Source organism: Gadus morhua, chromosome 18 (assembly GCF_902167405.1).
Source record: "Gadus morhua chromosome 18, gadMor3.0, whole genome shotgun sequence".
Taxonomy (NCBI): Eukaryota; Metazoa; Chordata; class Actinopteri; order Gadiformes; family Gadidae; genus Gadus; species Gadus morhua.
The window spans coordinates 15,081,455-15,106,417 of NC_044065.1; the positions used below are offsets into that span (position 1 = coordinate 15,081,455).

Below are 24,963 nucleotides of genomic sequence, written 5' to 3' on the forward strand. Positions count from 1 at the left end.
ACTAGGGAAACGCATTACCAAATGAAATACATTAACACAGCCACAGGTAAAGATTACCAGCTTTTTCTTTTATTGAAAAATATAGCTGTTATTTCAAAGAACAGAGTGGTAGATATATATTATTCATATACGTACAGTAAAACAAGGGGAGGAGAAACGGTAAAGAAAATAGTACATACTTTATTAGATTACAGCCACCCAGTAAAAAAAACAACTAAAACGAGACGTTTTACGGCCACGCTTTCGCCAACCTCCCCTCACAATCGTTTTTTATCCCAACCAACCACAGATGGTTCATTTATTTTTAGCAGTCAAACAATCTCCCAGGTGATTTGATGTAAAAAGTTATCATTTGGAGCTATTAAGGTGGATTTTTATCACCAACCTTCATGTGTTTTTCCACATATAAGCTCCACTTTGTTTTTTATTGCTGAAATGAAATCTAATTGCATTAAAGGATGGCACAATGTGTAGGCTGTTATGTTCAGTTATTCGGATTAGAGCAGCGACAGCGCAGCGTTCTGTGGAAATATTCTTTCCTAGTGTCCGTTAGTGTGAAAAACAAAACTTGGTGGAACATGAGGAATTTCAGCTCCCCCAAACAATCCCAAAAAAGGACTTAACCAATCAAGTCAAGAGTGAAACCAAAACAAAATGCAACACAACCCAGATTTATGGCCCGTCGAGTTTCTGCGAGGGAACTCGGTGGTTTGAAAACATACTGCAGCGAGCGTACATAGAATCATTCAATCACAAAAAACACAATGACGAGATATATACACACACACTTGGTAAATACAACTTCCTTCCAAATCACTCGGCTGGTCCTTCTTAGTGGACATGAACACGCAGCGAACATGACTCTCTCCCACTCGTGACTAGTACCAGAAAGAACAAAACACAAACAAACCAGAGACGGAATGAAACACTCAAAATAACTAAGCCATGCGTATGTAAGTGTCCGTGTTCCAGAGGGACTAAGGCGGGCCGCGCCCCAATCGGATCCATTGCGCCCCATGTAGTGCACTATTTGGGGCGTCGCCATTTTGTACTGTCCGAAATGTTACCGTACAAATCTAGTTACTGCATGATTAGTGTCCGAACGCCCCCCCGATTCCCTGCCTTGCGTGTTCCCTAAATACAGGACTCAAGTTTTCCATGTACTATGTAGCGATTAGGGAATGAGGGAACAAGTGGACCAATCGGAACAGGTCTGAGGAGAGGGAGAGGCCAAGAAGCCTCAGCAGGGGGTACAGGAATCATGTAGGGATGCTATCCACAAGATGTAGTAGTCTCATGGAGCCCTGCTTAACCAAGCATCTGACCTCTTCCGGTCCTGCCTCGGCCAATCACAGCGCAGATGTGGTTGCTTAGAGACATCTAAGCCGGAACTCACCGAGGATTGTTTTTTTTGTTTTTTTTTCAATGAGTCCACCATCCTAACGTGGAGGTTAACACACTTGTCTAGGGTTGTGGCTTCGATGCCGGGTGAGCAGGCCTTTCGTTTTGTTGTACAACTCCTGATTAACTTACAAACATCCCTCTATTCCCTGCTCACCTACCTCAAGCACTCACCTGTGGTGTGGAGTGAAAACACGAAAGCAACAAGCCACGTCTCCCTTGACAACCACATTTTAGACTCCAAAGTCTGGTCGGTTTAATTACATCGATCAAGAAAAGGACGACAAGGAACAAAATATACCCATGTACCAAAGGCCTCCGTTTTGCAATAATTCACATTTGTGTCTTTTAACATTTCAACAAAAAGTGGGCATAAGCATACAACAATGAGTGCCAGTGTAAAAGTCATCGTCAGCCATTACAGCCACATTGGGACATCGCCAGCAGAGCTGACATGACCTTACGTTTAGTGTTGTGTCGTGTAACGGTTCGACAACAAAGTCATGCATACCGACAGCCGATTCACCAAGCCCTCCGCGGCCCCAGCTGGCTCATTGAAGGCCACCAAAACTAAGGAAAGCCACAAATCCAAAAAACCCAACCGCAATAAAAAAATAAACCTGCAATGAAAAGCTCTGCGTGGCACAAAAGACTCACAAAATCCAAGCGTGACCCTGACAAGAAACCGAAACAATGCGTTGAATGGTGGACAAAAAAAAAACGGTAAGAAAAAGGAAAATACTGTAGGCCTGCTAGAGTTAGGAAACAAGCGAAACGTTAAAAGATACCGATGATATAATAATGGGCCGTAGAACACCAACTACTCAATAATGTATGTACACAAAGGAAAACGAATAGGAGCAATCCCCCTCAACAAGCAGAAACGGTCTAAGTGATAGCGATTTAATTTCAGTTTTAGTGTCGTGCCACTAACACACATTGTCACTGGTGAATAGAGCACTATGGCTGCTTCACTACCACTACTACCATCACGGCCACACACACTTTACGATTCAATCCCTCCCATCCCCCCATTCATTTTGCTCACCCCTGTGTGTCCTTTCTCTCAAGCGTAGACGTCATACTCTCAATGCACTTCCATGTTATTTTTTTGAAATCATGTTGAAATCATGACTCCCGAGTCCCGCCTGCTGCCTTTGTCTTTAAAGAGAACCACCGCTGAAGACGGGGTGGCTTGTCCTCGTCACAGGGCAGGGCAGGTCACTTGGAACCGGATGAATGTTTCAAAATGGGCCTTTGAATGTTCCAAACATGGAGAATGTTCAGCGCATTGATTCACTGGAATGCGACCCTAGAAATGATAGTTTCAAAAGTATAAGACTGTAGCGTTTTGGCATTATCCTCTACTCTATGAAAAAACGGATGCGAGGGGGACTGTGCTTTCACTCTTTCACTTCCATTTGAATTTCCATTTAATCTCCCGTTCGTGCGAGAGAAGTCCGCTTATGTATGGCCACAATAAAGGCGTTTAAGGCTTAATAACAACAACAGGATTTATTTATTCTTGCCGCAAGTATAGTCGGACAAAGTGCAGAGAGATTAAGACCCAAATATGCCCAAATACAGCGCAGTCATGTGCTGGCTTTTCCCATTTCCGCCGCCCACTCCATACCCCCCCCTCCCCCCTCTCCCCCCGTCCTCAGTCTTTCAGCGACAGCCTTCTGGATCCTCAGCGTTGCGCGTCCCCGAACATACCGTCCCCGACCAGCCAATTCCCCCCCCCCCCCCCCACCGGGGCGCTCAAACGCGGATCTCGTCGTCGTCGTCGTCGTCCATGAAGGAGAACTCGCGGTCGTCGTCCCCGTGGGGCGAGCTGTACTTGGCGCTGTCCGTGTCACCCTCGGGCGCGGCGCCGTGCGTCTTGTCGTCCAGGCCGGCCGAGCCCGAGCTGGACAGGGAGCAGCTGTCGAGGCGCTGGTTCCTCCGGGCCGGGGGCTCCGGCGTGTACGGCTCCCCGGCGGCCGCGAGGGGCGTGCTGCGGGGGGGCCTGGCGGGCACGCGCTTGGCCTCCTGGGGCTGGGCGGGCGCGCAGAAGGAGGGCGAGCCGCCGCTCTCGCTGCCCTTGCCCTCCTCGTAGCCCAGGTCGTCGTCCTCCCAGCCCTTCTTCTCCATGACGCTCAGGATGTCGTCCATCATGGACGGGCCCAGGTCGATGTTGAACGACATGATGGAGTCGGCGTGCTTCATGCCGCCGCCACCGCGGGGCATCGACGGCGGCAGGTCCGTGAGCTCCCCGAAGTTCAGCTCGTCAAAGTCGGGGTCCAGGGTCGCCATGGCAACCGCCCCGCTGCCGCCGCCGTTGGCCGGCCAGGCGTCGGACCCGGGCGACCGCTTCATGGGGCTGGACGACACGCTCTTGGGCAGCTGCCGGCCGAAGTGGGCGTCGTCCTCGTTCAGGTAGGGCAGGGAGATGGCGTTCTTCACGTAGGCCGACGAGCTGCCGGAGGGCGCCACTCCGGCGTCGTAGCGGTCCCCGCGGTTGATGGACTGCGAGCGCTTGCTGCTGCGGAAGGTCCGGGACAGCAGGCCCGGCTTGGGGCCCGGCGACTCGGCCCGGGGCTCGGGCTCCCGGGGGGCCTCCCCGGACCGCGTGCTGAGGAACGACGTGTCCCCGAAGGCGTCGCCGCCGCGGCCCACGTGCATGGTGTGGCGGAAGTCCCCGAGCGGGGCGCTGATCATCTCGGGCGTCAGGTCGGCCCGCGACCGCCGCTTGGCCTGATTGGAGTGGGACACCAGCTGCTTGAGGATGGGCATGATGCAGCCGCTCGCTAGAACCCCCTGGGCTGAGCGGAGCCGCGGGCGGGACAGGGGCAGATGGGTGCGGAGGGGCCTCAGACGAGGGCTTGTGGGTTCAGTGCGGGGAACGGGGCAGGGGGTGGTGTCAGAGCAAGAGGAGGTCTGTGTGTGTCGCCATTACAATGCCCCTGAAGCGCGATGCTTGTCCACGTTTCGTCTCACTTGCTGGATCGACCTGAGCAGGAGAAGGGGAAAGAGAGAATTAGGGGCACTGTAATGTAAACTATACTCTACCACTTGGCAGCGCCGCTGGAAACCGATCATAAATAACATCAGAGGCGGATTTTATATTGCCCTAAACTTTTCCTACGAGGACCTAACGTAGCATTTAAATGCCAATCTAGTGAGCTACTGCCATTTTGAAGCCCGTCGCTTCGTCGCCTTCCCCTCCGGTTTGATCCGCATCCAGCTTGGAAACTTTGCTCCGACGTGTCTGGGAAACAAAGCCGGGCTTCAGTGTTTTCAGACTCCAGCAACAGCCAGAGCTCTGTGAACGCTCGATGTAATGGGGCAGAGCAGCACCTTGGAGTCAACTTCACACCTCCTTCACTCTTCAATTGAATTGCACACTAATGAGCACCCAGACAAAGACTGGGACTTACTACCTGGTTATTGTTGTAACATAAATTATAATATAACTACGTTGCTGATTTTGGCACGGGGGCCTGCGTTCACTGCTTTGTTAAGGTTCCCATTCGGGGCCCCTTACGATTACATAACCAGCAAGACACCGGATACTGTGCGACGCGGAGAACCAAAGTGAACCAGGGGCGAGCGAGAAAGGAGACGGGAGAGGGAGAATGCGGGGGAGCAGCATTTCTTCAGCTTGAATCAACCCATGAATCCAGACGGGCGGCATTCTGTTTAAAAGCTTCCATCACCACCAGATCACATATCTTATTTAGTTAGCCAACACTCGTGGTACTCTGTTCCTCTCCGTCTATTTGATTTGAAGGGGAGTTGAAAGAGAATAGCGGGCTGCCTAATCAAAGCCACTCTGGGATCGGGGATTTTTCCCAACCAGGAAGGACGCAGTGTGCGTCGAGTATAGCGGAGCGCTCCAGATTACGGACATTTAAAATGTGTGATTGAGGAGATGGGCTGTGATAGCTTAGAGGCCTGGTGTGCAGACTGCTCGTCTCCATTGAAGGAGTAGGCCTTCTTGAGATCCCTCTTAGCCTTGTCAACTACCCGTCCCTCAGCTCAACGCGCCCATGATGGGGGGCGGTGTTGGCTTACTGCGGCCGAGCTGTCCTTCGGTCCTCAGGGACGCCCGGCGAGCAGGCGGCAAAGTGGGCGACCAGCTTTGTCTGCTCTAAGTCGGGGGGGTGTTTGAGGTGCCCATGTCTATAAACACACAGGAGGGCGGACTGTTAATGTCAGACAGCGTTACCGTCCTACCATTTATGTTGGATTGTTTACTCCTTCGCTGTAGGCCTCACGTGTGAGCGTGTGTCGAAACCTCTATGTTGGTCTGCAGTTGGCTTTACAGTTCAATGGAGACTTCCTTTCTTTGTTTTATTTGTTTGAGATGCAAATGGTTTCAAGTGTGTGTGTGAGATGCCTCTCAGGAATAATGCTTTGTTTCACGGCTTGTTTCACGCCTGACACACACACACCCACACACTTCTTCGGCATCATTCTCACGCAGCCATAATCAAATCAGAGGCGATACGTGCGTTAACCATCTCACCTGGGAGAGAATCCTGCTCAAACTGCATCCCAAGTGTAGAAAATGAAGACTAGAAGTGATCGTGTGCTGCTGCCGTAGCATGGGGAAGGGTTGTGTGTTGTGTGAAGCACTTAACACATTTCTAAATGCCATCAGATGAGGAGAGGCCCAGCTGAGGGCAAACACCGCCAGTCATTGTGCACTCAAACCCAACCTCTGATGCAAGCGTTTTTGCGCTGCAGGACAATCTATAATTTGATCAGATTAGTTTAGGTCAACAGGGACATCTCTTTAAAGGCCATAGTAAGGGTCAGAGGAGTCCTTGTTTTTCACTGTAGGGTTAAAGTGAAAGTAGATCCGGAACCAAAAGCCATGCTATTTGCGTACTGATGTTATACAACAAGAAAGAAAAGGCACCATTTCTGCCCTCCGTCCATGAACCAGTGTAGTGCAGTGATTGGCAGAGGGATCCAGAGTCCCCATGCATGCATGCACAGATTCCTCACATCCTTCCCTGGTGAGCTGCAACATCAGACCGCATCACTGACTGCCCAGCGAGCATCCTGTCTCTCTAAGCCAGAGACAAGAGGACAAGAGAGGGAGAGGGAGAAAGTGTCTTTCATGGCAACCGGAGTGAGATCACCTCATTCAGATGGATTAGCCCTACGAGCGGGCCCTTCCTGGAGGTGAAGGGAACCGCACCACAATGCCACAGCGGCAGAGGAATGCTTTTGATGTGAGGCTTTCTCAAAAGTATCAAACATTCAAAACCCCTGCATAAAAAATGACCTCCTGGGTGGATATCAAAAGGTTGGAGGGCCCTCACACCTTGAGCCGTTGAAGGAAATGGTCCGTCGGGGCCCTGTTGAGGGGGGGGGGGGGGGGGGGGGAGATCTGTCGGGACCCTGCGGTGTATGATGAGAGAGGACCCCCACCCCCCCCCCCCCCCCCCCCCCCCCCCCCCCCCCCCCCCCCCCCCCCCCCCCCCCCCCCCCCCCCCCCCCCCCCCCCCCTGCTTGCTTTCAATTATCAAGAGTCCATTACTGCCGCCAGGACAAAGGGAGGGCAGCCCTCAAGGCAGCGCCGTCATATTCGGTTACGGGCTTTTCAGCAGCGCTTCACCCCTGTGAAGATGTAAATCACCCACACACGGCGCTGGGAAAGGTTCAGGGGAACATCACACCCTAAGGCCGGTGTCCTTAGCCCGTCCTGCTCCATGGTGCTGCCAAGACGCATAAAAAAAACAATGGGGGTTTTAAACACGAACACCGTTTATGTTTAAGCACGCCTTGCTGCTTCAGGGCCCATCCAGACAGCTAGAATAACAGATAATCAAAGCCTTGGCCATTAGGCTTCACTCAAACGCTGGGTCAACACTGGCCACTGGGGATTCAGTCAACTCCCATAACCGGCAGATTGTCTGCAGGCCAGATTCCCCATTTAACCCAACACTTTTAAATCACAAATTCGGTCGAGATGGACAGAGATGCAGACAGGTCTCGCAGCAACTCTGGGATCGCGATAAGCATTCCGTCAGGGGCCTGCGAGGTCCGATTACGGAGAAACCCACGGAGAGGAATACATTTGTGTGTTCAGAGTCCGACGGGGAGAAGTGGTGTTGTTATTGAGACCGTTTGGAGCGCGATGGACGTGCCAGCTGGAGACGGCAACGCTTTAAGTAACCGGGCACTCTCCGAGTACCACGACCCCAGCTCCATCGCAGAGCGGTGGTGACAGGGCTATGAATGATTGACAACATCTTGCAGCCCTCTGCCTCCCCCTCCCCCGATGTGATGTCACGGTGTCCGGCAAATAACGCGGTCATCACCGCCCAACTCTTGCCTAGCGTAATCCCATGACTCACCCTTACAACCCCCCCCTAGTAACACACAGGAATCTCCCTCCGTCTCTCACACGCACGCACACGCGCACACACGCACACACACGCACGCACACACACACACGGCTTTAGGGATGTCTCTGCCAATTGAATTCTTTATTCATGAGTTAAGAAAAAAAGAGTAGTACTGATTCACAAGATTAAATGTTTAAAGCCTGGTGGTTAATAGTTTAGGAATAGAACCGCGGAGAATGTGCCCACAGTCTGGCTGTCCACGGAGACACTCGGGCGTGTCGAATGTTTCTTTAAAAAGAGTTATAGAGAAAAGTTTTGTTTTTGTCATCCAGCTCGCTAGACAAAGTTTGTCTGAGCGTCTGAGAACCTCCCTAACCTTGAACCGGTGCCAATCCCCTTCCACTTTACCGAGGGGCCCCACAATAGGAGGGGCAGCCGTTGTGCGGACACATTGAGGTGCAAATGAAACCGGTGAGCTGCGCTGTCAATACAATCACCAATTAATCAGCAGGGCCGCATGACAATGGCCGGTTGTCCAGCACGTCTTAACAAAAGGAGCTCAACGGACTTCCAGCCGCTGGGTCGAAAGGTCTGGTTCCCACGGTGGGGGCCAACTGCCCTTGACCACAACCGTCTAACAATGGAGAAACCACAAACGAGTCCATCAACACCAAGCTCTGATACAAGCACCTCCACCTTGTGAGTTAAACTTGATGCGCTGAATTGATTTTGGCCTCTATAAAATAAAATGAGGACAACAACTATCAGTCTGTGCCGTCCCCCAGATTGGACCCTCGGTCGACTTCAATGGGCTGACCCAGCAGCCAGACACAGCGGCAGGCTTTACATTTCAAATGGACGGGGTTATATTTACATGGGTAACAGGCGTCGAGTTGTAAAGCAAACCAACGCCCCGGTCTTACTCCAAGCAGGCGCAATACGTCACAGACTGGAGAGAAATCAAAGCAGACAAATATCCTGCAACATGCAACAGTTGCTTCGGTGTAACCCCATTAAATCACGAAAACCCAGTCCTTATTAATAAAAAGCCTCAACACCTCCACCTAAATTGTACCCTGAATACCAAGCAGGCAGACTACTTTGGTCAGGTATTAAGTAGCCTGAGGCCATTACATTTACATAGATGACAACTTCCTAGAGAAGCACAACTTTATTCAAAGCATAGGCTCCGACTTTAACTGCAACACCTAATCATGGCTTCCGTTATCAACGATGTGATGACCCATTACATGTCGTCAGTCTTGACAAACGGAACTGATGACACCACATAGTGCTGCCTATTGTCTTATAATTAGCACTTGATAATAAAGAGCTGACCGGTTTTTCCCGTTAAACCACATATCCTTCAGAAATCTATTTGGCCAAATTAGAAACGGCTAACTACCATTAGAAACGGCTGACTCCCATTAGAAACGACTAACTCCCATTAAAAACGGCTAATTCCCATTAGAAACGGCTATCTCCCATTAGAAAAGTGACCAACAAACACGAAGCGTCTCGTAGATGCATTCAAAAGATGAGGCTAAACATTGGGATCTGGGTGAAGGGTGAAGCCTTCCTGCGGGAGTCCTCCAGAAGAATGTGATTGGCAGGGAGAAGAGGAGCCGTCAATACAATTTACATTTGGAAATTGGCAGAGCCAGACGGTGCATAACGTGATTAGTGGTAATGTCTGCCATTCCCCCTGAGAGACACCAGTGTGTGTTTTCAGGTCAAACTAATGGAGAGAAGAACAATACAATGCATAGAGGTGCAAACCCTACAACACACCTGGGAGGGAAATACTGGGAAGTAACACACCTTGAACAAATTGAGTGACAACCATCCAAACAAAAGTGTCATAGGTCAACCAGCCTAATGGTATGCAATCATAACCCAAGACCTACTCTGGTCTCAGAGGGGAAAGACACTGACAAAGCAACGTTAATGCTTATCAAATTAAAAAAAGATTTAGAAGACAAGCTCGGACAGATAAGCCAGGGAGAAAAAAAGGCTTTGCGTTCAGCACAAAACCCCTGGCCCAGCCTCACAGCAGGCCCTCTGTAGTGTGTGTGCGTGTGCGTGTGTGTGCAGGTCCAGCGATACGCCTACGCCGCCGCCTCCTCCTCCTCCTCCTCTCCTCCTCCTCCCCCCCCCCCCTAAATAACCCTCTCCCTCGCAGAACAACCACCAAACCTTGTTCTTCACCAGTATTATTTCTCCCATCCTATTTCCCCCCCGTCATGGCCCAAATCCACCCTCTATTCAAAACATGCTCTCACTTGTTCGGCTGTTGTTGTAAGCCCGGCTAAATATTAACCGTGGCCCCATTTTCGGCCTTTTCTTGACAGAAACCGACGTGTGGAGTGATGTTTGTTTGTTTGGGAAAGGTTTTCCCATCTATCGCCTGTAGCGGAGGGCTTCCAACGGCTCTCCATCAGGTCTCCTGTATGGAGCAGTAACTCCGGGATGGCAGAACACCAAGGCCTGGAGCCGGCTGAGCTAGCCCCCTGGACTATCATGCTAAGCTGCGTGAGATGCCTGGGTGGAACCTGACTTGTGGGGGCACCTTTATCAGGCACAGACACACAGACACAAAAACATTCGTATGGTAGGTATTCAAATCTCAATTCAATATCCAGTGCTTCAGTGTTTTAGACTGTCCTGTCTGAGAACGCTTCACATGAGGTGACGGTGGTCGTCATCATCAGAAATGGCAAATAAGGGGCAGACAGAGTTATCATACAATACTTCCATTTTGTATTTGGGTATTGGAACATTATTTGATTACTTCGGTAGCCCTCTGACACCTCCCGCCCAGTGTGAAAGTCATAGAAATGTAAACACTGTGGAGATTAAATGAAGAACGATAAGTTGGCGAAAACTCGATTTTGTAGCAGTGGTCACCGCCTGGATGTGATTCACGCGGGGAAAAGATAGGCACTGCACACACACACACACACACACACACACACACACACACACACACACACACACACACACACACACACACACACACACACACACACACACACACACACACACACACACACACACACACACACGGTAGTAGCAGGGCTGGTCCGTTCTGGAGCAGCATGGGCCCAAGGGGATACTGCAATAAGGTATGTCTTTAGACATGCCTTCTTCATGCCAATGCCGAATAGGTTATAACTTCACAGACCCGCGCCAAATCCAGGAAAAATGTGTGTGTGTTCGTCCAGTCGATCTCCAAAGTGGTCACAGCTTCCAATAGGGTTTTGTATGCTCGCATGCACGGCATATGGAGCCAAGAGGTGCAAAAGTCGGCCGAAAGGATATTTCTTACTTCTGGATAACAATGCAATGGAAAACAAAGAGAGAGCCTGGACAAAAAAGCCCCATTAAAGAAAGATGGCAGCATGGCCAGTATCCCAGTTAGTTTCCACTTCCAGTGAATAGGCCGCGGCGACATTAAGACAATGCACTACACTGGGCCAGCAGCAGGTGAGCCGTGGACCAACGATTATGACGTTATCATTGAAAAATAAGTTGGGAGGCCATTTACCGACGTGTGCCTCTGTTCATCCCTTTTGTAAACGCAGCGAGCAGGATTGTAGTAGTTCAGTGAACCAAACGCTGTGACTGGGCGGGAAAAAAATGTGCCAAATCACCAGAAAGATAAGCTTCAGCAGATACCAGGGCGGCGAACAGGAGCGCGGACGCAGCAGTTCGTCGGAACAAACACATGTGTGCGCACACACACACACGTACGCAACAACGGTGCTTCATGAGCATGCACACAGACGGGATGGGATTTACAGGATGTTATTAAGTCATATTCCACCCGGTTTTTAAGGGCTCTGGTTCTGATTGCCCACACACACACACACACACACACACACACACACACACACACACACACACACACACACACACACACACACACACACACACACACACACACACACACACACACACACACACACACACACACACACACACACAGCGTTTGGCCAACTGCGAGTGTGTTTCAACAGCATGTCAACCTCTCAACAGGCCTTTTTATCAGTTGCCTCCCACAGAATTCAAACACAGAGGCTCCAGAGAGGCCATAAAGGCCTGGGGCATGGGGGCTCACAAGAAGAGATAATAGAGCCGGCAGGCCTTAACAACAGCAAAAGGCACTCCACAAACACACCCACTGAGTAAAATGCCCCCCTAACCAGACAAAGACCACAGGGGCCAACAAACATGGCCACTTCAGCCCCATAACGCACCGTAATTTACCCCAGCTGACGCGCCAAGCAACTTCACTGGCGGACGCACGCAGGGCTATGATAGAGAAAGGGCATGTGATTAGTTGGCGTTAACGATGACATGCCTCGTTAACAGTAATTACTTCCTGGTTAAACGCACAATCACTGGAGCGACTATGGCCCGGGCCTGTAAGGGCAGTACATTCAACACAGTGGGTGTGGTATGCGTGCCTTGTAGACGATCCACTTAATACCAGCGCAGCAAAAACTCACTGAGCGTTCCCTTGGGGATCTGACAGCGGGACGGAGATGGGGACATTCAGGGTCACAGAGTGCTTGGGTAGGAGCAGCACTTCAAAGTGATTGCAGGCTCATGGTTTACTCTGCCTGATTAGCATACAGTGCAGGAAAATGGACTGAAAACCCTTTGATACTTTCAACAGTATTTGCGTGTTTGCAGAAAGAAATGGCATGACTGCGACCAAATTGGAGAACCAAAGCGGTCTCCAGTCACCTCAGTGTGTGCCGGGTGAACTAGTCACATTTTTCCCACAGCCCAATACAGCAACGCCTGTAAATGGTCAACAATTCGCTGAGCCGTCCGTCTCGTGGACAGTTGTAGTTCATCAGTCTATAGGAGCACTTCCCAAATGGTCAACTTTTCCCCTACATAGCCTCAATCATGCCTCAATCAGCCCTGATTGGCACATGCAAAGCAAAGCAGATCTGCACTGTAAGCTTGCCTGTTACCGATCGGCCCAGATAATTACAGAGCTCTTTCAGCCATGTGTGGCTCAATGCATGAGCCACACATGCAAGACTCAAGTTCCCAAGCATATTGTAAACATAAGGGATAGTACTGACCAGCAAGACAGACTGATTTAGTAAGGACATTCAACGGCATAACAAACTTACTGACTTGTTCCATTGCATGTATTCATTTCAAATGTAGTGTTTCTCTTCAGAGGTAATACATGCATTGGCTGAGTCATTGCAAGTTGAGGCAGGAGAGGCAAGAGGGAAAGAAATAATAAGCTCAAAGTCCACCAGCCAATCTTAAAAGACTAGGCTTGTGTTACTTCTTGGTTCTCTTAATGACATGCCAACACAGCGACCAAAGGCCATACGTTTTCTCTCCCGCTAAAAAATACTGTATGTTTGCAGGTTCTACGGGCACCTTCAATGCATCTTCTTCCCTAAATCAACGGTGTAGAACAAGTCAGTGGAGTAAAGAAAAAAGTTATTTCTTACCCGATTTCTTAATAAGTGACTGACCATGACCCTCTAAGCATGGCCTAGATTCAGGAGGACTATTCAAATATTCCTTCTAGGGATGCTACGGTGAGCAATTAGCAGGCTCAAGATAATTTGGAAGTGATCCCATAGACAATAAATCTTGACAGCTCTATCGGTCTTGCCATTTCTCAAAGTGCTAGAATATACCAGCAAGTGTGGGGAAAGCTCTCCAGAAACATAATCTCAGGTGGAAAAGCAGAAGCTGCTCCTTGTTAAAAGTGATGATTTATAAAGCTAAGATAAATAACAGAACACCCTAATAATACGGTCACCGACAACCTCGCTGATTAAAGGGAACCACAATCTTGAAGGCCAGTAATGTGAACAATTTATGACAGTGTACTAAACTTCAACCGAAAGCTTTGAAGTAAGGTTATAATGTTAAGTTACAAAACAAATGAAAGATAATTCAGGTATGTATCCCTACATAGGAACAAGATTCTTTCTCACGGGCAAAGCCCAGGTTGGCACCTCATTGGCTGAAAGGTATCAGTAACATACAAAAAGGCAACACTGACAATGGAGAAGAGCTAATAAAAAAGCATTTTTTCAACACTGAAGCAATGCGAGAACCAAACCCTACAGACACACCCCAGCCACACATGCATTCATAAATCGATTCACACATCAACACACACAAGATCTAAGGGCCGATATGAAGGTGCCCTCTATGAAGAAACCGAAACCTACGCTAATAACCTGGACAGATATTCACATGGGACCCACTGGAGTCCTGTAGATGTAATCACAGCTTAAGACCTCACTTTTCCCATAGTCCAAGGCCTTGTAGTACCACTAGTTCTGACACAGGTTCGTCCAGTAATCACTCCCAGAGCAGAGCCTGTTGCTTGCATTAGGACAGCAGCGTTTTCTTTCCTGCCATGAACATTATGGTTGAGAAAGACCATCTGCTTCCCTAGTCCATACAGTGATGAAAAACAATGGGGGATCGGTGAGGTGTGAATGGGCCACAGCCTCAACCACCCCAGGCCATCTGGACTCTAGCTCCTTTGTGCTTTTGGTACCAGACCCAACAGTTGTCCCACACAAGCCGCATACCGCAGCGGATGGCGCTGTGGAGGCAGGGTATTAATTCAATTAGGCCTGTGCTTCAATAAGTCTTAACCACGATTCCACGGGCCTCTGCATCACAGCTGTTGGGACTACAAACCTCAATGGGAATTGCCAACAAACACATGCACGAGAGGGACAAGATGCCTTTAACAATCTCATTTTACTTAGGTGGCTTAGAAAAGAACGAATTACTCTTATGAAGGACCCTGTACAATTTGTGCACTGTACAATAACTATCTGTCAATTTAATTACAATTGCAGAGGCAAGGGGGGAACGGGAGGAATAAATAATGTGTTTTTCTATTGCAAGAACTTTTCATCTTGATCAATGTTGTTTGGTTAATAAAGTGCATCCACCTTTTTAACCACCTTTTTGCAATCGCTTACAAAAGTTATTTGAAATATGTTTGTGTCTTAGGATGACAATGGAGGATACCTTGGCGGACAGGGGACAGGCGTGACAGACGAGTGTGATGTCTTGTTCTGGTTACACTCTCGGACCAGACTGAAACCTCTGTCGATTTTCTCAACCATTTGGAATGCCAGACCAACCCAGAAGGCTGGTCCCTGTTTTGGCTCGAGTTCCATCAGCGATGCATCACCTCAGATATGACAATAATGTGACTGGTTCCACAGCTTTAAGCAGCACCTTGCGGCCATAATGTTGCATGGACGGATGCGTTGAGATGATTAATTGGCTCCACATTTTCGACCACTCATTCAAATCATTGCCACACCTTTGCTTTTGTTCTTTTCAACATCAGTTTATGAATTGAATTGATGGAGGGCCATTGTTTTTAAGTGCAACATGGGAGTATTTAGTTTATCATGCCCCAGAGGGACAGTAAGCCTGCTGAACCGGTTACTTGGCGAGGCCTTGGTCATGTTACGTTGATAACATCCAAAACTTGGAGGGGGGAGGCTTACTGTAGCGTCAGGAGCTCGGGATTGAGCTAAAGTGAGCGATGCCAGTGACAAGTAGACTCAATAAACTGAAATCTGGAGTTTCAAAAAGTGGTCCTCGAAAAGGTTGTTATCAGCCCACTGACTGATATATAAGCAATGTCAAGGATCTCTTTATAACCCTTGAATGTAAACATTTTACAGCCTGGAATCTTGCTCTTTTTTTTTTAGGTGGTACCGAAAAGGTCACGTTTTAAACTATCGGGATTGATGTCCAGAAAGCGACCTGGTCAGTCAGGGACAATCCACTTCTCTGCTCCTGTGACTTTCATTCCCCATGACCCCTTCCCTAGGACTTTTCAGAATATCATATATCAACACATTGTTGATTTGTTTTGTCGCTGTCTCCGACAGAGCCTTCCATGGAGGTCAGTGAACCACTGAGTGTGAAAGGAACTTTCTGGAGCACAAGCAGAAATCCAGTCACTCAAGATCATAAAAGGGCATGAGGCATTTTTAAACGCAATTGAATGAAAACAAACAAAAAAGACAAATGAGATTTTAGCCACGAACACACAAAGCATATAAGGCCTTCAGACTCAAGCTCACCAGGTGCTTTCACTGAAATACACACAATGATGCAACTGCTTCCGGAGACACAAGATATATTGAAAAAAATACACAAGTAGAAAATAGAGTGTGGAAAGAAGAAGCTGATTCACTCACAACTCATCGTGAGTAGCCATTTACCGAATGTCCCAGAGCACTCAGTCAGTTATATTAAATATTAAAGTCAGTTCCAAATATTATATACATTTTTAGGGTATGTCCTATATATAAGAAACAGGCAATGGACGCGTCCAAGGTAGTCACCCCTCCCCCTTTTGTCCCCTCTGCACTGCAGACTGTAGGAAATGAGCAGAGAGCAGACCACGCTGGGCAGGTAGCCAGCTCATTCTGCATTGTTGCAGGATCCTCCTTCACAGCATTTAAGGCAAAAGTGAGAAGAAATAGAAGAAAGTGTGTGCGCGTGTGTTCTGGCAGACTCTGTATAGATGCTTAAATTAGATAAGCAGCAGCTCTTGAGTTCCAGAAAACACACATTTGCATATAGCCAGAGGGGAAGGGGTTAAATTGAGAGGCCTCCCAAGCACAAAAAAAAACAGGGACGCTGCATTCATGCATCATCTCACTTGTAAGTCAGCATTGGACCTTGGCCTCAATCTCAACTCCTTTGTCCATAGTACTAATAATTGTTATTCCCCAAGAGTTAAAAGGATTCCGCTATCAAGAAAGATGGAAATCGAATTTGCATGTTACGCCTAATATATATGTTGTCGGGGTGATGTGCCCAGTCAAAACACAAGCAAAGATGGGCGTCGTTTCCATGTGGGGTCAGAGGTCATGGTGGTTTGTAATGAGCCAAGCTCATTTGTCAAGATGTCCACTCCACACACATTGGTAACGGTTTAACAAGGTAGGGCTGCTCAATAAAACATGGCAATTTTACAATAATGTATCTATCATTCTATGAGGGGCCAAAAAACCACTGCCAAATTCTTAAAAACACTAAGCAAGGAATAAAATGCACTGGAAGGACTAATTGGAAGAAGCCTTATTTGTGGTTGAGTCTAAGCGCCTATAGGTCTTCTACTCGAATACATTACACCTCCACTGTGGGTTTGTTCTTTATGTTCCCAGGGCAGTGTGGTTATGTAACTGGGGTTGTACATCGTTGACCCCATCTGTTCTGTTGTACTCTGATCGGAGTCTACCTAACCCCTGACAAAGAAAGTTGTTAACTAATGCGTATTACACCATTAGTTAACAAAGCACATCCACAATAAATCATTAGATCAAACGTTGAAAACACTTTCAGTAACTCCTAGTAACAGTAGCAACTGTTAACTCAAGTGTTGACTGAATCCCCCATATGCTTATCAATAACAACTAAAGTTTCCCTCGCCTGCATTTTACACGTCATGGTTCACCCTCGCAACAACGCAACAAAGATCCGTGATGCGTGACCCTAGTCCATGGCCAACGAACAAGCATCACAGCTCAATCTGAGCGTTCAAAGCATAGTTTCCATCCCCCTGGTTGAGCTTCGTTCGAGATACACACACACAGAGGACAGAGTGATGACACGTTTTCTCTGAGCTAGTGGGTCCGTCTTCTCACTAGGCAGCTGGGGGGTGTTGATGCGCTATAGTGGAGGGGTCGTCATCGCACAATGGACCTCTGTCACTCCATACGGGACGGCTAGCTTAGCTTTCACGCACGCAGCCTACCAGACTCCTGCCGGAGGGTCTGATTGTCCTCGAGCACGTTTGCTATGCAAATGAGATGCAGATGAGATCGACACATATCGTTATTTCACTCAACGTCTTGCGAACTGCGTTAACTGATCGCAGTACAGCCTGCGTGCGCTTCTTAAGGATGGCCGACCCTTGTTCATACATTAACAGCTAATACGGGCAATTATGGTCTGGGAATAAACATGATACAACAGGTCATATTGTTACAGCGTCCATTGAAGTATAGACATTACCTCTCTTAGGTGTATTCCTGGTAAAGGGGGAAGTTTCGGTGTAAATTCCCAGAACTTTCTAAAAGTACAGCCAACAGCAAAGCAGTGAAGCCAATGAATAGTTTTTGTCTGGCAAAAATCTACAGAAATGTACTTAATGGTAATTAGCTCGGAAGGAGTCTTTTCACATACAGTTCACTGGTGCTTTACTCTTCTTTCTGCGTCAGTCAAGTTTGCCGAGCCGTACTGGCGCACTAAACCACCCAGTCCCTCCTCTCCCCGCGAGACTACCAACCTCCCGTCGAGCCTTAAAGGGCCAGTCCATAGTTGTTCCCAACTATGGGAAAACAGTAAAGAACATTCTGACAACAATCAACTTCCGTTTTTAATAATTATTTAAAAGAAAATATTGATTTTGTGACATTAAGGAAAAAGAAAAGTAGCCTAACAAAAATACATATTACTAATTTTGAAGATGGCATTTTGTCATCTCTTGATGTTTGATGTCCTCTGTTACAAGGTCCTTACAATATTGGCGAAATATATATATATATATATATATATATATATATAGGATACAGGACACTGCCTTTCTACTAAAACACATAATTCATTTATATCCGAGAGGGAGTAAGACATATTTTCTTGAAACTAACTACCATCAGGGCACCAATCAATTGTGAAATTGTGGAAAATCATAGAGAAACTGCGTCAACTCTTCCCAACTTCCTCATATGTACTATGTTACTTTAGGTAATGTTAACAAAATGGGGATACCTAACATTCTGTGAAACATTCACAGCAAGTTTTACAAAAGTAAGCTTTTATAGATGTTTTTTCTACACCATAAACAATGATCTTCCATAGAGGCTAAAGAGCATTTATTGGAACAAAATGTATTGCCAATCAATTTCTCATCTGTTAGAAGGGTTATAGTGTGCATCAGTCCTTCTGTGTCCACTCCTATATAATGTGACTTATAATATAATGTCTGATCATTAAAGGGAAACGCAGAGAAATAAGTAAAATGGCGTTTGCCTGTCTCACCTGAATTCAGCAACCGACCAAGTGATAATAAAGTTTGATGAGCCAAATGGGGCTGAATTAAATGAATGAATAAGAGGCCAGAGGCGCAGAGGCACTGTGAAACCAGAGGCCGTAAGAGGCCAGACAGAACTCACAGACTGTGGCAAGGGCCCCCTTGATGGTCCCTGGTTCCGCTTTGGGAAAACAAAAAGCTTCAAACGACGTTGGACTCATTCATAAAAATCAAAGTGCTTGACAGACGACACTCTATGTATGATCCCTATGTACTGTATTCCACTTCCCTTTGCCCACCAGCGTATCCTGTCGGACACCCCCGGCCCCTCCTCTCGGCAGCCCCCCCACCAGCCACTAAATTAAGCAATTAAATGCTGGGGTTTCTAAGCCCTTTGAACGGCTCTCTGCCGTCTAGATCCTTTCTAATCGCACCGGCGGCTCCTCCGGAGTCTCATTGAGGCCATGTGATACTTAAGACTCTCTGGGGTATTGAAGACCACTGGCGTCCTCTGTACTTCTTTTCCTTCTGCAGGAGAATGAAACACATAGCAATAATAACAGGCAATGTGCCATTCAGAGAAATAAAGAACATAGATGAGGGATGGTCAATGCTGCAGCAAATGAGAAGTGTTTGTGTGTGCGTGCGTGTGTGAGAGTGTGTACGTGTGTTTGTGTGTGTGTGTGTCATCTGTCCCCCAGTGAATGAGCCTGCTGCATGTTTTCCACAAAAGGGATTAGGGTCACGGTGCAGCAGGATGCGACGGATCCTGGTTCCTGTCTCCTGCACTGCAATCCAATTTCTCCTCTGGGTTAGGCCCATAGCATGTTTGGCCTCCGAATCAAGCCAAACAAACCTTCCGTTTTACGATCCAACACCACCTATCACGTTCACTGCTCACAAATATTTTTACAGACAATTCTTGTCTACATTCTGGTTATTAAAGTGTATTTATCTTGGATGCTACTATGACTAGCGTTGATCTGCGACCGTATCCACCCTAGACGGCTGGGAGAGGCTCATGAGTCCTGGCGCTATCCGGGTCGACAATTCGGCAATTCTATCCCTATAAGCTGTGTGCGCCACTGAATTCCCCGAGGTGAGAATCACGACAAGGAGAACAACAGCAAAGACAATGGGAATAAATATGGAGTTTCCTGAACAAATCGTCAGAAAACACAACAAAAACGCCTCATGGTTGAGGTCATATCTACCTTGTCTCCAGCCCGGGGAACCAGTTTAAGGTAGAGATAGAGATAGAGAACACAGTACCGGGTGATGACCTGATGAGTGCGAACCTGGCTGTTTCCCAAGGTTGTTTTCAGCACGAGCGGCTGCCGTTTCTATAGCGATAGGGCCTCTCTTTCTCAGTATCATCTGACTCAGACTGACACCGCTTGCTGCGGGCGGTCTGGTCTTTGTCTGGCCTTACTGTTGGGTTGGAAAATAAATAAGTGTGAGAGAGGTAACCGAGGCCAAGGGGGGACGACAGACAGAGAAAAATAGTTGAAGAGAGGTAATAAATAAAACAGAAAGAGAAGACGTTGTTCTTTTTTTACACAGTAGATCCCCCACCGGGGGTAGAGGAACTACGTTGAACTTCTCAACGTGCGTTCTTTTTTTAATAACGTGGGTCTATGGGAGAGAACGGCGAACAACAGTCAAAGGTCAGCGGGTCAGCTGGAGCTCAATAACAGGGTTAGACGGTGGTTGCCCGGTAACACTACAGGCAGAGAGGACACCGGGCTGGGAGGTTAGGTGGGTCACCTAATGGATCAACGACACGCCTCACACCGATGTATATGATGTGTAATGCACACAGACACACACACTTACAGTCAGCAGAGAGTTAGGGTTCGGGCTAACACATAACATACTGTAACTGTAGTGGCCTACTGTTCAATTACAATGATGTAACTATTATTTTTGCTTCGCCACACCCTTGTTTTAGGGGGTACTTGTTTTTGCCAACGATTGAAGGGAAAGGGTTTTTGACTGTGCCGCAAAGTAACCACTATGTATTTCTTATGAATACTATTTGTATCATAACTTCCACATTTCCATTAAATTGGGTGATCTCAGTCTCCACACCCACATTCTCTTCCCCCCTGTACTCCCTCCCCCTCTTCCCTTTTCTACACTCCGCTCAGTTGAACAAATCAGTCCGTTTTCCAGCAGAAAGGATCACCATTGAAAAATAATTTATTTCAGAAATGTACCGTGATCATATATCCATTTAGTTTAAGCATGATAAGAGTTGTACTTATTTTTTTTGTTCTTGCGTACAGTGAAATCACCACACAGAGAAAAGGAAAAAAAAAGCAATGAATATATACTTTTTTTAGTTTTTACCTATGAAAACTGAAGACACCACTGAATCTCCACTACAGCGTGATGGGATATATGTCTTGAAGGGAACATGGTAGGATGGTAATGCCGTGCAGTGAATGCTCTGTAAAGCTTACACAGAAGAAGTGAAGACAAACACAGACACACGCACACACACACACACACACACACACACACACACACACACACACACAAACGCGCACACAGTCTTGCTTACACATACCGATACACTTTTAAAGTCCTCCATTTTGGGTCACAATAGTCTTTGCAACTGCATTGTGCAGATTTGTACCTTACACAGGGGGTGTGTGTGTGTCTGTGTGTGTGTGTGTGGGGGGGGGGGGGGCAGGGAGGCAGAGGCCAGAACCTCCTCTCATTGGCCCCCCGATAGTTCTCAGTGGACATCTTCTACGGCAGCAGTCCCTCATTACCAGACTAGAGAAGGAAGGGGAAAAAATAGGATCCTCTTGCTGTTTCTCATCAAAATGGCCCCCACACTGTACTCTGAGAGCCGGCAGCTGCACGACCGCATCGTGACAGCCGGCCCAGACCACTTCAGTCACAGCCCAGTTCCTACAGTTGGGTCCTGGAACGGTGATGTCATCGCTGCTCTAGTTTGGCGGCATCGAAAGAGAGAGTGGGATTTGCAGTTTCGTTATGCTGCGTGTGTGGGGGAGGGGGGGAAAAGCATTTTTCGGTTGGTTTGTCCCGCCATAAGAAAGATAAGTTATTTTTTCACTCTTCGGTCACTGTCGATGATAGCACACCCCTCCCCCCTCCCCCGGCAGAATCAGTAGTGCTCCGTCACAAACAGAATCCAGATTCATCACATACAGTATATATATATATTCTGCTGCCAAGGCATCTATGATCCACCGTCACACACACACACTCCACGAAACAGATTGTAACACTTAAAACTTTTAGAGATATACATGTCATGTGATTCCATCTCATGTCTTGGGTTCAGGCGCGTGGCCTGGGAGAGTCAGATGGACAGTGTGTGTGTGGGTCGTGCTCACAGGGGAAGTTCCCCAGCAGAAGAGTCAGATCAACAGTGTGTGTGTTTGTGTGTGTGTTTGTGTGTGCCATGGTCACAGGGCAGGTTCCACACCAGAAGAGTCAGAGTTGAACAGGGTCTGTGTGCAGTGTGACAGGGCAGGCTCCACACCAGAAAAAGTGTTTCTCGATGAGGGGGGGGGGGGGGAACACAAGAAACGATCCCTGATCAATGTACAAAGGCCGACTCATTGGCATTGATTTGATTTGGCCTAGATTTGTCATTGATAATTGTCCCTTCACCGCTTCCGTTTACAATCCATGTTGTCAGTTTGAATCCGTGCAAATGGACACATGTCTTTACTCCGACCGTTTGGCTGCCTGGTAGCCTCAGGTCTCCCTCGATGGATTCAGAGAAGACTCCAACAGGCTAGATAAGCTCTCTATGCTCTTGATCGGTGGGGCTTTGAAGAAAAAAATCTTTGTACAGAACAGTTCCTTTATATGTTGTGTCAGAAAGAATATCGCAAACGCAAAAGGAAAAACTAAAAGAGTTGATGCAAAACATGTCAGGCAAAAATCGCTTGGACGGCAAAAGCAAAACAAATCAGAGGACAGATGATGTAAATATTATCTCATGTACTGTCTTCAGAAGATCCACTGGCACACGCGCACGCAAAGAAAGAAAAAGAAAAATGGATTATGTACTTTTATCTTGAATGTCTTAAAAAAAAAAACACATTTCAAACAAAAATAATGGAAGAAGAAAACTGAACATAACCGATAGTAAAAAAAAGAAAGCAACCGTGGAACAAAACATCTTTAAAACACAAAACTAACTGACGTTTGATTGGTTTGATTAAATGCCTGTCATATGACGTTCTCCTCCAATACCATTCGCCTGGATCACTCCAGGAATACTTTAATCTATACTTTCAACCCTTTAGTCTCTATCGACATCATAACCATCATCTTCATCGTCATCATCATCATCACACAAAGGAGGAGAAGCCGGCGATGGGGGCCCGAGAGCCGGGGGCCAGGCTGCTGGGGGGCCGGTACAGGGTGCTCTGCTGGCTGGGCGGGTTGGAGCACTGCTGGGAGGGGGTGGGAGTCCGGCTCCCTTTGGGCCTGAACAGGCTGCCCTGGCCCTGGGGGGTGCCTTGGGGCTGGCCCTGGCTCTGGCCCTGGGGCTGGGGCGGGCCCTGGGGCTGGGGGCTGGGGGAGCTGAGCTGGGGGGGCAGAGGGGGGAGGGGCGGCAGTGGGGGCGGGGCGCAGTGGTCGGGGTCGCCCGACTCCGACTCGGTGTAGCTGTAGGCCTGGGCGCGGGAGATGCCCTTCTGCTGGCGCCGCCACGAGTTGTAGTAGGTGGGGTCGCTGATGTAGTGGTTGACGAAGGAGTGGGTCTTCTGGCGGTTGGGGTCCACCTCGTACTCACTGTCGCTGCCCTGGGGAACAGGAAGGGGGGAGACACAAGGGAGGCAGTGTTGAGTGTGGGGGGGGCCTGGGTCACGTATTTAGGGCGGAGGTTTGAAATGCGAATGAGCATGAGGTTAATGAACAAGTATCAAGATATAGATTGGGTTATAGACTTGTGCAATCGTTTGCCTCCCTTGTCCTCTCATCACGACACGCTCACGTGCAAAACTACATGTGCCAAACTCACACGTTCATACACACACACACACACACATAACACACCGACACACACGCACGCAACACAGCATGTCGACACGATGAAGATGATGAAGGTATGGCCAGAGCGTGATTGCATGATTGCAAAAGGACCACTCGTTACCGGAGCGGGACGTTCAATGGGACCCTCAACACAAAAGGAGAACGGCAACGAGACACTAAGCCTCCGAATCATCCAGCACTCAAACCAAAAACACACTGAATGTCCACTATGCAAGGCACTCCGGGAACAAGCGGATAAGAATGGGTTGTGATGGTTGTGATGGTGCTGGCAATGGAGTATGTGGCGGGATGGGTGGCTGTGGCATACCACATACGATACAACACAAGACGCAAGTGGGAATCTGAGGGAGAGGGGGAGGGGGGAACGTGGAGGGGAGGGATGGGATGAGGGGCCACAGACACAACCAGAGGCCGGCCGCCACAGGGAGCTCACCAGATGCAGTGGAAGCGTGCGCAGGCCCCCTGTCCCATACGAGAACACCAACGCCTCCTACGAGTGGACAGAACAAGGTAGAGGGAGGGGGGGGGGGGGGGGGGAAGGTGGGTTTAAATTGAAAGCACGGACAGAACAAAAGGTGAACAGCAGCCTTTTGTGAAGCCCCGCCCCCAAAGATGGCCCCACACCACATGAATGTCGAGGACGCGATGCAACCGTCTATGGATGATCATCATCCATACACAGAATCATTGGTGTTCTCCCAGAGACAGCACTTTATGCATGTGAAATTTATTTTCCTCCATCTTATTGGTTTCCCTAGCATGCTCTGATTCGAAACCTCTGCGACATTTACCCACCCTCTCTCCGACCCTCCGCCTTACTGGGGGGGGGGGGGGGGGGGGGGGGGGGGAGAAGGTGGGACCACACAATGTTTAATTCTCATGTCCCACCACACATTCCAGCTGTCGGACAGCCTCGCGTCGGGGATCACGCTCCGAGGGGGACCGGCCTGTGGTCACCTCACTGTCATGGATGGATAGAGAAGAGGACGTTCTCCTATGGAGCGATCAGACCCCGTGATGATGAACGTGAGGCTGACCTCTGACCTCCGAGGTGCTCAGCCTGTCCTCAACCTTTCCATTTCATCTTTCCAT

At 48.3% G+C, this 24,963-nt stretch overlaps 2 protein-coding genes across 5 annotated transcripts in view; both read right to left on the reverse strand.

Annotated features, from left to right (window-relative positions):
• Positions 1 to 47: 47 nt before the first annotated feature.
• Positions 48 to 18,060, reverse strand: cdc42ep4b (CDC42 effector protein (Rho GTPase binding) 4b). Its single transcript, XM_030341106.1, has 2 exons — positions 17,808 to 18,060; positions 48 to 4,393 (listed from the first exon to the last, which is right to left on the reverse strand). The coding sequence occupies exon 2, from the start codon at positions 4,174 to 4,176 to the stop codon at positions 3,163 to 3,165; it is 1,014 nt and encodes a 337-aa protein (XP_030196966.1). The 5' UTR covers positions 4,177 to 4,393; positions 17,808 to 18,060; the 3' UTR covers positions 48 to 3,162.
• Positions 18,061 to 21,009: 2,949 nt separating this feature from the next.
• The window catches only part of LOC115531103 (protein sidekick-2), a 286,697-nt gene continuing 282,743 nt past the window's right edge, over positions 21,010 to 24,963 (reverse strand). For 2 of the 4 annotated variants that reach the window (XM_030340150.1, XM_030340149.1), the window contains exons 45-46: positions 24,305 to 24,361; positions 21,010 to 23,621 (exon numbers count right to left, since the gene is read on the reverse strand). In XM_030340150.1, the coding sequence (XP_030196010.1) occupies positions 23,166 to 23,621; positions 24,305 to 24,361 (513 nt within the window). In that variant the 3' untranslated portion in view covers positions 21,010 to 23,165. The remainder of the gene's footprint in view (positions 23,622 to 24,304; positions 24,362 to 24,963) is intronic. The other 2 variants (XM_030340152.1, XM_030340151.1) reach the window with 1 other exon arrangement.

Excerpts from the sequence above, each read along its gene's own strand:
- cdc42ep4b (XM_030341106.1), bottom strand. The coding sequence starts at position 4,176 with ATGCCCATCCTCAAGCAGCTGGTGTCCCACTCCAATCAGGCCAAGCGG.